This window comes from Pogona vitticeps, chromosome 8 (assembly GCF_051106095.1).
Source record: "Pogona vitticeps strain Pit_001003342236 chromosome 8, PviZW2.1, whole genome shotgun sequence".
Taxonomy (NCBI): domain Eukaryota; kingdom Metazoa; phylum Chordata; class Lepidosauria; order Squamata; family Agamidae; genus Pogona; species Pogona vitticeps.
The window spans coordinates 14,510,823-14,525,115 of NC_135790.1; the positions used below are offsets into that span (position 1 = coordinate 14,510,823).

At 44.3% G+C, this 14,293-nt stretch overlaps 2 protein-coding genes across 5 annotated transcripts in view; one reads left to right on the forward strand and one right to left on the reverse strand.

Moving 5' to 3' along the window:
- POLD2 (DNA polymerase delta 2, accessory subunit) overlaps positions 1–12,062 on the forward strand; it is a 38,989-nt gene extending 26,927 nt beyond the window's left edge. For all 3 annotated transcript variants that reach the window (XM_020803577.3, XM_078379776.1, XM_078379777.1), the window contains 6 exons: positions 1,231–1,429; positions 2,439–2,519; positions 5,746–5,903; positions 8,133–8,260; positions 9,838–9,939; positions 11,755–12,062. In XM_020803577.3, the coding sequence (XP_020659236.2) occupies positions 1,231–1,429; positions 2,439–2,519; positions 5,746–5,903; positions 8,133–8,260; positions 9,838–9,939; positions 11,755–11,918 (832 nt within the window). In that variant the 3' untranslated portion in view covers positions 11,919–12,062. The remainder of the gene's footprint in view (positions 1–1,230; positions 1,430–2,438; positions 2,520–5,745; positions 5,904–8,132; positions 8,261–9,837; positions 9,940–11,754) is intronic.
- An 83-nt stretch (positions 12,063–12,145) lies between these two features.
- AEBP1 (AE binding protein 1) overlaps positions 12,146–14,293 on the reverse strand; it is a 62,131-nt gene continuing 59,983 nt past the window's right edge. For both annotated transcript variants that reach the window (XM_072978946.2, XM_072978945.2), the window contains one exon: positions 12,146–13,906. In XM_072978946.2, coding sequence (XP_072835047.2) covers positions 13,335–13,906 — 572 coding nt within the window. In that variant the 3' untranslated portion in view covers positions 12,146–13,334. The remainder of the gene's footprint in view (positions 13,907–14,293) is intronic.

The window sequence follows — 14,293 nt, forward strand, 5'->3', positions numbered from 1 at the left end:
AATATCAAATGCTATACATTGCATGGTCTCTGGCTCCATCTAATAGCCAGGTCTGGTACATACACCCTGGAAATACGTCTAAATACATATTTCTGGGGGTTTTCCGTTAGCATTTTCAGGCAGTGAATCAGAGGATACAGATCCCACGGATGGGGGAGGGTCCTATTCTTTAAAATTGCTGGTTGAATTTTTAATCTGATTCTGTTGCTTTTCTACTTTGTTTCTGTTGTACTAAAGTACATGGTTGGATTGATTAATACCATGCAATATTTTTCTGCTTTTTAAGGGTTTTGAAGATAGACCATGTTTTGTCTGAGATATAGAATATATAAATTTATATAATCAAAACAATCACATCCTATTCCAGAAATATACATAGGGAGGGGTTTTTTGCAGGGCAGAAGTATTTTTATGACTTTATGTCGTAGGTTTTTCTTAAGTCTCTTTGGCTATTGCTACCTTATTGGTAGGCTTGCTACCAAGTTATTTGTCAGGCTAGTGTAAAGTGACCTTCTAAGCCCCCCACTCATGAGAAAGGTAAGGAACTTTTGGAGACATAAATGTTGTAGACCACAGCTCCTGTCCTCTCTGACCGTTAGTTGTACTGGCTAAGACTGGTAATGGTTTTTCTCCCACAAAGTCCGAACAGCCAGAGATTTCCTGCCCAGGTATATAAAGACATCCCAGCAAAGTATTTCAGTGATCTCTAAGCATGACTGAAATTGTATGGAGACTTTATTCACATTTTTTGTTATCTTCACACTCCTTCCTCCCTATATTATGACTGCAGAAACCAAACACTTGCCAATTTATTATAGTTTTTTTAAATTTAGTAATGCATGTGAATAAAAGAAAACAATAACAATTCAAAGGGACCTTATACTGAAAACTGGACACAGTTGTTGATGAGAATTAACAAATCTGCAGGATCTGGTCTTTCGTAAAAGACTTTTGTTGATTTGAAATGCCATACTGAAGATACATGAAATAAATACGATTCATCTGTATGTAAAAATCCATGTTTGCTCATCAGATACTCATGCATGTTCAGTCAACTTAACTGGGCTACTGAAAACATATAAGGCTGATTACTTTTCCCGTTTATGGTTTTTGTTAAAGTGTGAAAAACTGTCATTTAGAGATGACTCGTTGTGTTGGCTTCTCTGATTGAAAGGCCTGGCAAACAAGGCACCCTCTGCATGATGCCATGGCTTCTATCTTATCCTGCAGGTTTGTCTTGCTGGTGTCAGGTCTGGGCCTTGGTGGCAAGAGTGGAGAGAGTCTCCTGGGCATGCAGCTGCTTGTGGACATGGTGACTGGACAGCTGGGCGCCGAGGCTGAGCAGTCGAGTGCAGCCCTCATCTCTCGGGTCATCTTGGCAGGCAATTTGCTCAGCCAGAATACCCAGAGCAGAGACACCGTTAATAAGGTAGAGACATTCAGTAGAACCATTCATTTTGGATTTTTAACCTACCTGTCTTCTACCATATACATAGTATATTATACAGGACTGGAGTGTGTGATCAGTTACTGAAGCAGATTGTATCCACAGATATTAGGAGCTAGTTGCTGTTTAACGGTTGTGGAAAAACTATTAAGTTTCTGAATGTTAGCATTCCCAGCCCATTGTGTCAAATACTTTCCTTTTGGCTTTGCTTGGAGGCAAAGATATAACAGAAATTCAGGATGTTCTCTTTCCTGACATCTTGCTGTTTTTCAGACTTCAGATAGCGGGATTTCTGTCTAAGATTCATCATAGTAAACAATGTGCAGTGTTAGGTACGCAAATAACTTAATCTGGTATAAAGCAGCAAACGTCTTGAGTATGTCCAGGTTCCCTTAGTGTCACAACACCTGGATTATAGGGTTTGCGCAGTGCTGCTCCTGGAGGGACCCTTTAGTTCAGCTGTTTCAGAAACTAGGCCTGCTGTATTGTAGTCATGCAGGTTACGTTAAAAAAATAACGAAACCTCGAAGGAAAATGGTTCTGTAATTTCCTACAGCAAATTGTTTTCAGCTTTCTAACAGTTCTGTCAGAATCAAAGCACAGACCTCGCTAGTCATCTGTTCAACTTGCCTCGTGGATTATTGTGGTAAACAGCAGTGCAAAAATTATTTGATCTGCCTGCTGTTAGTGGGATAATTTTGAGCTGCCTTCCTCAACTCAGTGAGAACTACTTACCTTTCTACTTTGAATGTACATAGGCTTCTTTCCTATTGAACCTGAAATAACCACGAACCTTCTTGAAGCTCTTCCTCTTTTTTTTTAATTGTTAGTAGATGTGGCAGTTTTTTTAGTATTGGCAGGGTTACCTTTTCTTCATAAACTATGTATGAGTTTCAACTACATTTAGAAGATTTTGATTGTATCAGTTAAATACTGTATTTCATTCACTCTCTTACTTTCTTCTTTGATTTTTTTGCACGCTTTTCTTCAGGCGAAGTACCTTACCAAGAAAACGCAGGCTGCCAGTGTGGAGGCTGTGAAGATGCTGGATGAAATCTTGTTGCAGCTGAGTGTGAGTGCAGTGCTGAGGAGGAGATGATGGTGGGGGCTGGGGGTGTAGTGTCTTTTTAGGGCTGGGGTTGAGCATAACTGTAGAACCTGGGGGCATACAGTGGTGCCTTGCTTAACGGGTGCCCTGTTTAACGATGAATCCGCATAGCGATGTGGATTTTGCGATCGCATTGCGATGTTCCCTATGGGGAAAAATCGCTTTGCGATTTTTCCCCATATACCCCATTTTCCCCCAGCTGACCAGCAGGGGCTTGGGAAGGACCGCGGGGGAGCCCTCCCCTATGGTCCTTGCAAAGCCCCAGCCAGTCAGCTGGGGGAAAATGCCGACGGGGGCTTGGGAAGGTCCGCGGAGGAGCCCTCCTCCGCGGTCCTCCCAAAAGCCCCATTTTTGCACAGCTGATCGGCTGTTCCAAAATGGCCGCCCGCTGTGTTGCTTCGCTTTAGAGGCACCGAAAATGGCCGCCCCTATGGAGGATTTTCGCATAAGGTGAGTTTTTAAGGCCATAGGAATGCATTAAACGCGTTTTAATGCATTCCTATGGGCTTTTTTATTTCGCATAGTGATGTTTCTGGTTAGCGACAATTTATCTGGAACGGATTATCGTCGCTGTACTTTGAGTCCTATTCTCTGGAGCTGGTGAAAACAAATTTGTTTCATCTTCCACATGACACTATTCTACAACTATTTTTTTAAAGGAGTTAAGATTACTCTGGCGTGTTGAGTCTTTCTTCTAGGTGCATGCAGAGTGACTGCTTTACTTATCCGTTCCAACACCCTTCCTGGTATTTATGTGACCAGCTCCTCTCCACCTCACTTTTTCAAAATGAGGACAACATTTCTTTGCCTCCAGTCTTCAGGGACCGTATCTGTTCTCCAAGAATTTGCAAAGATTATAGACAGAGGGTCTGAGATCACAAGTTTCTTTAGTTTCCTTTCATTCAATTCCATTTAGTCCTGGACACTTCATTTAAAGTCATTAGGTTGTTCTGCACCATCCTATTGTTCGGTCTGTCCTAGACAGCAGCCCCCTCCCCCTTTTTATTCATTAGCACCCAGCTGGGGACTTCTTTCTTTTTTGGGAGAGGACTGGGGGGGGCAGTAGTTGTTCAACAGTACTGCCTTCTCTCCCTATCACCCATTAGTAATCTCAATACTGCTGACCTACTGTCTCTGTGTCCTTCCTCTTCTAGCAGAGGTGAAAAACCCTTTTTTGTTACTTTTAACCTCTCTTGCTACTCTGAGCTCATTTTCTGATTTAGCCTTTCTCACCTTCTCTCTACAAGCATTGACTATTCATATATACTCTTCCACAGTTATTTGCCCCTCATTCTGTTTTATATACATTGCCCTTTTAAAATCTAGTTCATTTGAAATATTGTGCTGCCACAATGTTGCACAATGATTTCTTCTTCCTTTCTTTCTCTTAGGAGTTAATGATGCAGCATCTCACCCTTAAGTGCTGTGGACTCCCTTCTATTTGAGTATTTTTTACCATGAAATCTCAACCAGTATTTCTGAAAGCTTGTTGCAATTAACTTTCCTAAAGCCCAGAGTGCATGTTACACTACTCTCCGTTTTCCCCTTTCTCAGAGTAAATCCCAGACAGAGGGCATGGTCATTACCATCATTATTTCCACCTTACCAATCAGTTCTTCCCTGTTATAGTTAGAATCTGATACAGGACAGCTGATCCCTTTTCTGTGTCTTCCATGTTCTGGAAAACGAATTTGTCAGCAAGTGAGGAATTTGGTGCACTTTTGAGTCTGGGCCAAGTTAGACTTACAACAGGTAATAGGATAGTTGAAATCTCCTACTATAACCATCCCTCTTTTCTTTGGATGCTTGGTAATCTGATCGAGGAGGGCATCTTCAAGATCCACCACAAATGAAGAACTGTGTGCCCATACCCAGTGTGTTAGGCAGGTAGAGCAGAGCTCCTCTCAGCAGACCTCAACAGGTGGGGCAGAGATGGAAGCACCTCCTAATATCTGGGGAAGGGGGGAACTATACAAGTAATGCTCAGCACTCTTCAGATGGTCTGAGAAACACACTGGGGCTCAATACAGAGTATCCCGTGTGCTCCAGATAATGGGTCCCTATCAACCATATATCAGTGTTCTGTGTCATGATCATGAATATGTGGTTTAAAGCATGTAATGTGGATGGTTTATGTAGTCATGAGAAAATGTAAAATGGATTCAGAGTACTTCTGTGTGAAGCTAATTTTGAACGGTGGGAAGATTTTCAGAAGAGACGGTGAGAAAAGTTTCTTGTGCCCAGCACAGCAAGGACCAGAGAGGGAGTGAAATCAAAACATTCCATCCTAATTGGGACCAAGATTTAGAGGAAGCAAACAGCACCTGGACACACTTGGATTCCCTTGGGAACGGAGGGCGAAACAAGAACAGACAGCCCTAAATCACCATTGGTCAACTCCTTGAGACGCTTAGCGAGTAGAAAAAGGGACGTTTTGCTATGTGGAAGGTTCCTTAGTCTTTAGAAAGGCTTGGGATCCATTTTTCTTTGCCTTTTCTCTTATCTTAGAGTAAGAGCTTAGGTATGTGAGGAGCGAGAAAAAGAAAGAGTGGGGCTTTATGCTTTTTGCCTGCCCTAAGGAAAAGCCTTGTTTTTAGAAGTTAGTTATTTTAACTTAGATGAAACTTGTTATTCATTTAACTGCAATATTCTATGGAAATGTAACCTATTCTTAGCTTAGGCAGCAAACTGAATCTATAAAGACTTTATTTTTCAATAAAAAATTAATTCTTAAAACTCCTTAAGAATGGTCTTTTGAAAAGCAAGTCTGCTGAGCCTGCTTCCAAAGGGGGATTGCATGGTCACGAGACTGCTAGTTAAGTGTAACTGAGTGCAGGAGTGAATCTTTCAGGCTAGACTTGCGAGAAAGGGTCTGTGATACACCCTGGATGAGGTGAATAGGACTCCATCCAGCTGATAAAGGGTACTCAGACGGCTGGACGCTCTCTGGCCAATAAACGGCGCTCCCTAGAGGGAGACTGGTTTGCGACATTCTCAGTTAGCTCTCACCTCCAAACTGTCTCTAAAGGCAACTCTGTGTGAAACCTATTGCAGTCACCTAGACTCTGTGATCCAGGTGTGGAGTCTTTCTTTGCCAAATGGGATGTCATGCTACTGGCATTCATTGTAGCGGTGGCTGCTGCCTGCCAGGGGGACCCCCTTGGCTGACTGTCTGCTTTTGCCCTTTCAGATATCTGTCCCTGTAGACGTGATGCCTGGTGAGTTTGATCCCACCAACTACATACTACCTCAGCAGCCACTGCATCGCTGTATGTTTCCCCTGTCGAGTGCCTACTCCACACTGCAGTTGGTCACCAATCCTTACCAAGCCAACATCGATGGTGTCAGGTAAAGGCTGTAGTCCTGGCTCCTTGGCGCTTTTAAATGTTTGTGTAGTGCTGTCTGCTATTCCAGGTGTTTTGCATGCATTGGGAAGTTGTCATCTTTACAGCATTCCTGTAAACCTTGAAGGGCAAGGTAAGTCAGTCTTATTTTCTTCCATATTGCAAGTTGGTTACTGTTCCACAACAGCAGGCATAGATATGAACCCTGGGGCTGCTTTACGGGAAGTATTTTAACCTCCCAAGTTAGAGCAGCACCACTGGCTGCCAACCCGTTTCTGGGCACAATTCAGAAATACAGTGGTGCCTTGCTTAGCGATTGCTTCGCTTAATGATGTATTCGCTTTGCGATGGGTTTCTTTGAGGAATTTTCTGCATCGTTTAACGATGTTCTCTATGGGGGAATTTCACTTAACGATGTCCGTTTTTGCTCATTTAAAACTGTCTTAAAATGTTTGAAACCTGTTTTAAATGCTTGGAATAGTTAGTCCACCTTGTGAAACCTATGCACACTTAGTTTGGCTTTGTTCTGAGTCTTCGTTAATTTTTGGTGATTTTTTGTTTTTCCCTCATTGAAAAGCATTGGACTGTCCGTCCATTGCTTTTCAATGAGGAGAAAACAAAAAATCACCAAAAATTAACGACGACTCAGAACAAAGCCAAACTAAGTGTGCATAGGTTTCACAAGGTGCACTACCGATTCTAAGCATTTAAAACAGGTTTCAAACATTTTAAGACACTTAAAAATGAGTGAAAATGGACATCGGAAAGCCATTGAAATGCATTGAGTCGGCTTCAATGTATTTCAATAGCTTTCCGATGGGGGAAACATTGTTTCACTTAGCGATGTTTCCTATGGGGATTTTCGCTTAAGGACGGTAATCCGTTCCCATTGGAACGGATTAACCGGTTTTCAATGCATTCCTATGGGAAATGGTGTTTCGCTTAACGATGTTTTCCCATAGCGATGTTTTTTTGGAACCAATTAACATCGTTAAGCGAGGCACCACTGTACTGGTTTTAACCTCTAAATCCCTAAACGGCTTGGGAACAAGCTATCTTAGGGTCTGTCCCCACAGCCAGAATAAACTGGCAGACCAAGTGTATTTTTTGGATCCGTGCTTAAGTCACGTGGACTTGAGCTGGAATCTGAAACTTGTGCGCGGCTGCCACTGCCAGCACTCCCACCGTCGCTTCCCTCCTCTCCTGTCAGGTGGGTTCAGCAGAGGCCAGGGGGGAAGGACAGAAGGGACAAGGGTTCCTCTCCCAACAAACCCAGTACTTATGCACACAGACAAATGCACAGAGGAGAGAGATTCAGAGTTACACCAAGGGAGGCATGAGGGAGGTTTCTCTTCCTGCCCGCCCCCAGATGCAGGAAACACAAACCTTCCAGCTGGAGAGCAAGATGGTGAAGGAGAAGGAGTCTCCCTTCCCTTTGGGCTCCAATTCCTGGGAAAACATTCCCCAAAGATCCCCATGATTTTTATATGCATCACCCCAAACCAAAGAAGCATGGATCTCAATGAATTCCCATGATTTATATATATAGGATCAATCCCTCGTCACAAAAACATGGGTCCCAGCCATGCCTTAGATTGGTAGTCTGTGGGCACAGATGAGATCTATGATTTGATGGTGGTTTGGTGAGGATCCTATATAAAAATCTCATGAAATCATGAAAGTGGTGGAAATGGAAAGAGGAGGAAGTGCAAGGGGTGAGGGTGATGGCAGGTGATCGAGTGGAATAGAAAACAGGAAAAACTTGGGGGGATGAGGAGAAGAGGCTGGTTGAGGGACACGACAGGAGTTGCAGTGGAAAGTTACATTTTTGGCTTTCTGTTTAAAGTGAACATGGCAAACTTTACTTGCAAAAAAAGATTGCTGCATATTGTAGTGGAGGATGCTGCCTTGCTTTGGTGGTGAAACTTGTAGCTCATTACATGGAAAAACATTGGGTTGGGGGAAGCTGCATTAGAGTTACTTTGGGAACACCTATGTTCAGTTTTTCTCTGTTCTTATTGGGTGGCCTCGGGCCAATTTTTGCTTTTCAGTTTAACCCACCTGATGTGGTTGTTCTGTGGGCAAAGGTGGTAGGGAGAGATTGGGGAACTGAACCTGTCTTCCTGAATATCTTGGGAGTGCAGTATAAACGTAATAAATAACAGAGCATTCTATGCTACCGTTCAGTCTTGCCATTCAAGTGCAAACTATTTCATTTCCTTTCTCATTTTAGGTTTTTGGGGACCTCAGGCCAAAACATCAGTGACATCTTCAAGTACAGCAGCATGTCAGACTATCTGGAAATCCTGGAGTGGACTTTACGGATTGGTCATCTTAGCCCCACTGCTCCAGATACACTTGGTAATTTCACCGAGAATCAATTTGTCTGTGTGCGCACGCAGACATATTTTGGGGCTTTCCGGCCATTGCTTCCTTGCAGAACGGTAGTGAATTGATAGGACTGTTACATAGGACTTGCTTAACTCTGTGGGAGTTACTTAATATTGGTCACTGGCCACCTTTTGGTGGGAAGGTGCACACAACAATGGTTTCTTTTGTTTTTATTTCCTACCCATATAAATGCTCAGAGAATTGTGATTGTGTAGATGCAAACACTTTTGTGTTGGTTGCTTTACAAGGTTGATTTCGTGACATTTCTGTCCTGCTTGTCTTTCATGATGGTGCTCAAAGCAAAGCAGTGTTCCCTGGGGTACTCAGGCCATGTCCCATTCAAGTCCTGACATGATGTAGCTTCACTAGGGTGGCGCTGCTCTCTTCCAAGGTCATGCCATGGGATCTTCTTGTAATCCACACACTAGCTCTGTAATATAGGTCAATATTTCTTTTATTGCAGAAGAACACTGAACTGACCCTTTGAATCAGTGGGATTTATGCAGGTGTTGTCTAGCCAATTCAGCCAATGATTCAGTGGGTCTACTCCAATTGGAACTAACAACTGGAATTAAGACTTAATCTCCCTATGGACACTTGGACGTTGCCCCTAGCTGGACAACCATAGAAAATCTCCATATTGGTTCTTGGCTAAACATGGTGTGGCAGACTGCTTTAGTAGGATGTTAGCCCATAGGTTGTGGGTTATAAAGGGGTTAAGCAAAATAATGCATTCTTTAGAATTCGGCTTTCCTTTATTTTATTTATGAACATGTTTTTGTATCTCCTGGCCCACCAGTATGAGAGACAGCCCTTTAGAAGACTTTCTTTCAGAGTGATGAAGCAATGAGAAAGGTAGCTCCACACCATATCAGAGACATTTTTAGTCTTACCAGTTTTTGCAGTTGCTGTGTATGAACACACTAGGGTTTGCTACTGCTGCTTGACCATTCCGTCTGTCATACCTTCTTTTTCCTTGTTATCAGGACTGAGCTGTAGAGTAAGTCAAGAACAGGTGCAGTCACCATTTTTCTTCACCATTAGTTATGCTGGATAGGGCTAATGGGGATTGCGGTCCAACCGTTTACATTCCCACCCCGACTTACCTCCTGATTTTATGGCAAAGGCAGGACATGAATTGGAGACGTCTGGATTTGTAGTTCAGTCTTCCTCACTCTGCTGCACCAGGTCTGGCAGTCTGTCGTCCCAGTTAGAGAGGGAACCAAGAGTCTGAGTATTTCTGCAGTTGTGCATCATACTTTCCATTCCTGACAGGGTCATCTTGCCAGCAAACCAGATTTCAGTTGTATTCTCTTAACTCCAGCCTGACTGTTCCAGTGCAACTTTTAAGATGAGCTTCTGAGAAATTGCAAAGAAATGAGATGCGATCTTGATAACTTCACCGTCTTTTATCCTTTCCCCTGTGTTCCTCTTTCTTTTATTTATTCTCTTCCCCTCCCCCATGATCCCAGAGTAAAGATAGGTTTATTCTATCACTTTGCCTGTTGGCATGCAGTTCATTTAAAGGCATCTCTTTTGTTTTCCAGGCTGCTACCCATTTTACAAGTCTGACCCCTTCATCTTCACTGACTGCCCTCATGTCTATTTCTGTGGGAATGCACCTTCCTTCAAATGCAAGGTAGTCAAAGGTAAATCAGAAAATGGCTGGGTTATATGTTCATTGGCTTTTGGTGGGGAGTTTCCTTTGGATTCAGCCAGCTTCTTCAGAAGCAAAGGACTTGTTTTGAATGGGCTTATATACATTACACTGAGATCTCTCAAGGTGGTGTTGAGGGGAGATACCAGGGCAGCATGGAAGACACTAAACATCATTTGAGTTTCTGATTACCTTCTGCAGCGCCACGAGCATGCAGAGATATAAATTCGGGAGTTGAAAGGAAATAAGAGCGTCCTTCATCTGCAAGGCAGTCTAAATCAGGGGTCTCAAACATGCGGCCCGGGGGCCATTTGCGGCCCCCCAGATGATATTTTGTGGCCCTTGCCTTGCCTGCCCACCAAAGCGCCCACACATCCTCTGCTGTCAAGAGTAAAAAAAAGCTTTGCCTCGCTTGCCGGCTCTCTCCCAAGACAGCACCTCTTGCACCCTCCATCCAGAACTGCAACCTGCCAGCCAGCTCACCTGTCTGTCGGCTAAGGAAATTCCTGGGCGGCTTCCTCGGGCTCTTGCTCCGCTTGGCGGAAAATCTGATGTGGCCCAGCCTCACCCAGACTCTGCCTCTAGCGGCCCCCAGGTAAATTGAGTTTGAAACCCCTACTCTAAATGGATTCCTCTCTTAAAGTGAGTTCAGTAAAAAGCCATGCTTGGCAAAAGGAGGAAATAGCATCTACCCAAGCTTAGGAATGGGAAATATTTCTTTCTTTTTTTGGACTTGTGCTCCCAAAATACCTCAGCATGCTGTTGCTCCTGCTGGTTGGAGTATTTGCAGAATTGTAGTCTAGAAAAGGGATCATTTCCCAGCTCTTATTGTGCCAATCCTAAAAGTCACTGTGGGCGACAGCTTTTTTTCATTTTCGTTTTTGCAGAAAGAGTCTTTTCTAGAAGTTGGTGCTGTGCAAAAAGAAAGTGCCAGCTCATGAATATTCTTAGTATTGCTTTCAAGGCCCAGTCTTGGCCTGCATCCCTTGCTGGCTAGGGGCCTCTTCCCAGCTGGTCCCTACATCGTATGTTTTATAATCTTTATTTTTGCAATGCTTCTCAAACTTTCTGGCAAAACATCCATCCTTGTGTAGCCAGAACTAAAGAAATTTGTTTGGAGATTAACAGTAACTATCTGAAATACTCTGTGGAGTGGGTGGCTTGACCAGATTGCTTCCCAGTGGTGTAATGGTGCTGTTGCAGTGTTAAGCCCTGGCAAAACATTCTGTTCATATCCACTCTATACATTGCCTCCAGTCCAGCAATTTTACATTTAGCACCTAACTTAAACGCTCCGAGTATTAGCAAGAGGATTGAAATGAGCATTGGTGGGCACCCAGACTAAGGACTAAACATTCTGCCTGGGTTTCAGCACTTTGGCTGGCATGCTCAACTGCTGGCGCTCTTGGCCTGCTGTCCATCAGGCCACCCTGAGCAGAAGGGCCCAAACTACCGTTGTGCATTTTTCTGCTCAAGAATCTTATCTTCTTTTTTTCAGTGCCTGCACCAATAGCAAATTCTCAATCCACTTTCCATGGCCAGTAAATCTTTGTGTGAGATTGTGTAAGACTGTGTTAGCACATTGCCTTCTTCCAGATCAGATTATTTCTCCATCCCCCCCCCCCCCGCCATCGTCGACTCCAGCTGGCGGCAGCTTTCTGAATCTTGGATTGGGAAAAGGTCTTGTCACGTGCCAGTTTTAAATTAAAAACCGGAGGACTGAACCTCTACCTGAAAAGCAGTTTTGCAGCTGTGGCCCTTCTCCATGAGCAGCAGAGTCCTCTGATTCTGTTTGTTTCTTTTGCAGGTGATGATGGCCAGAAAGTCTTGTTGGTGACCCTTCCTGATTTCAGCACAACACAAACAGCTTGCCTGATCAACCTTCGTGACCTCACGTGCCAGCCAGTCGCCTTCTGCGCCTTCGGTGCCAGTGAGGAGGAGGAAGAGATGCTGATGGAAACTGCCCAGTGAGAAGCACCCTCTCTTACTGCCTTGGAAGTGTATATTGTAAAGGAGAGGGAGTGCTCGGAGCCATGCCTTCCCCATCCCCCCCCCCCCCCGACTATGGTGTTTTTCTCTCTCTGAGCCAAAAGTTTTAATAAAGTATACTGCCTATTTCTCTTTTCCTCTTTGTGCTCAATGGAACCCTCACATAGTTTTAATGCATATGACTAAAAAAAGAAAGAATTGCAGTAACATTTTTTAAATATGTGACTCATTTTATTCAAATAACAGGTACACTTGGAAAGCCAAACGGGCTCAAAGCTGCACTTTAACCATCCTCCGGAGCCCCTGCAGGGCTCATCCTGGCAAAGTTTCGTTTTCCCTCTCTTGTCTCCTGCAAGAGGCAGTTTCCTGGTGGCAGAACCACTGCAATAGGTTGAAAAACTAGCTGTAATAGTGCAGACAAGAATAAAGTGTTCCCTTAATGAAAATGTTGTGGTCTTCATGGAATACCGGACATCACTGTGAAAGCTATTAGACTTCTACTCCCCATGACTAGGAAGACTGGAAAAAATATGACGTTAACTTGTGAGAAACATTTTTGACACTTGAGCTTGGCTGCTACCTCATAGATAGATGCTATAGGCTCCTCTCCTACGTTCTTTCCACCAAATTTGGTTTTTTTGGTCCATGGACCTTGATTGATACACCTCAGTGGAAGCTTTGCATAATGTTCCTGCTCCCTACAAAAGTGACACAAAAATCTCCAAATTCTGCATAAACTTTTAAAAAGTAAACACAGAAAGGCTGTATGTACTTCAGTAGTGTTGTGTGTTTAATATACTGTTTGTTTAAAAGGACCAAATATATGTAACCATAAATTGGATTGTGGTTTAGGGTATAAATCTGCACAATTGCTTGATTATGCCAGTGAATTTTAAGAGAATTCTAGGTCCTTGGATATTGGCCACCTTTGCGTCTTCTGTTCTCAAAATCCTGTGCAGTACAGTAAAGACTCTGATAATGGCCGTGAAACAGGGTGGAGGAAAAAACAACATCACAGAGCTGCATGCAGTTAGTCATGGCGGGGGGAGGACTATGTTCTTGGCATATTTCCTGTTCCCGAACCAAGCTCAGCCTGCTCACCTCAGCTTCCCATTTGGCTGGTGTATGATTGGAGCAATGAACCTGGATAAAAGAAAAATATGAGCTATTATATTCGAGATGTATGTGGGGGAACAAGGTGGGGTAATAGCTATAGTTCTTGAAGGTGAGCAGTGAATTCTGTGGCCATGAGTTCTAAAAACAGGTAACCGTGCCTCCTACTGTACTATGATTAATGAATATGGCCACACGTCCTGGATGGAGAAAGCAGGACAAGCTTGGGGGGAATGTCTTGCAAGTATTGCTGGCCCACAGTCATGGCAAACGGGATGGCTGTTCCTAATCGCCAAAGTTCACTGTGTACGTCTCTGCTGTGGTCATGGGGAAAGCAGTGGCTGTTATCTCCTCCCCAGTCTTGGCCTCTGTGACTGTGTCGGTGATTGTCTCCCATCCAGTCACCGTTTCTGTCTCGATCTCCGTCTGCCAGGTGCTGGCTGGTTCTGCGGTTGGCGGCTCTTGACTCCACGGCCGGAGTGTGGTGCTGCTGAACAAAAACGGAAGCGGCGTGGTCGAGGGAGGAGTGGGGGCTGCCCTCGTGGTGGTTTGCCGCAACTGCTTGTTCATCTCCTGGCGCCGGCGAGCTCTCTGGCGCATCCACATGTTCCAGCGCCTCAGCTCCCTCGGGTTCAAGGGCCGCCCATTCAAGGGCCTGCCGAGAGGCCTGCGGCCGTTCATGGCCATAATCTCTCGGATGCGCTTCCAGTTGGACCGCGACAGAACGAAGTTGCACTGGGTGGCGCCAATGTCATAGAAGACACTGCATGTTTTGACGCTGGGATTGTAGCCCTCGGCTTTGGCTATGACTCTGTATTCCCCAGGGTTCAGGATACGCCAGTAGTCCCCGCCGCTTGCTGAAACGGAAGAGGGAAGACAACACTGGATGATAAGACAGAGAAAGGGTTGCATCTTTTTTGCATAAGGAACCAAGTTCACTTCCTGGCAGGCTTCATTCGAAACAGTGGTGGGAAACCACTGCAAAGACTACATTCCTGTGGTAGGTGAAGCCAAGGGAATGGGCAAGGTCAGAACCAATAAAAAATCTTATCAATTTGCCGGCGTGTAGTAGCTTTCCTTGTCAATCTAGAAAACCTTTCTTGTTTGCCAAGGAATGCCCATGCCGTGTAAAACCTTCCTAGGCTTTGAACGCCGCCTCATCAGAGGCAACGGCAGCAGAAGCTCCACAGGCAGACTTAATATGATCTGTTAGTACTTGGCGGGAAAGATCTCTTCCCACGAGG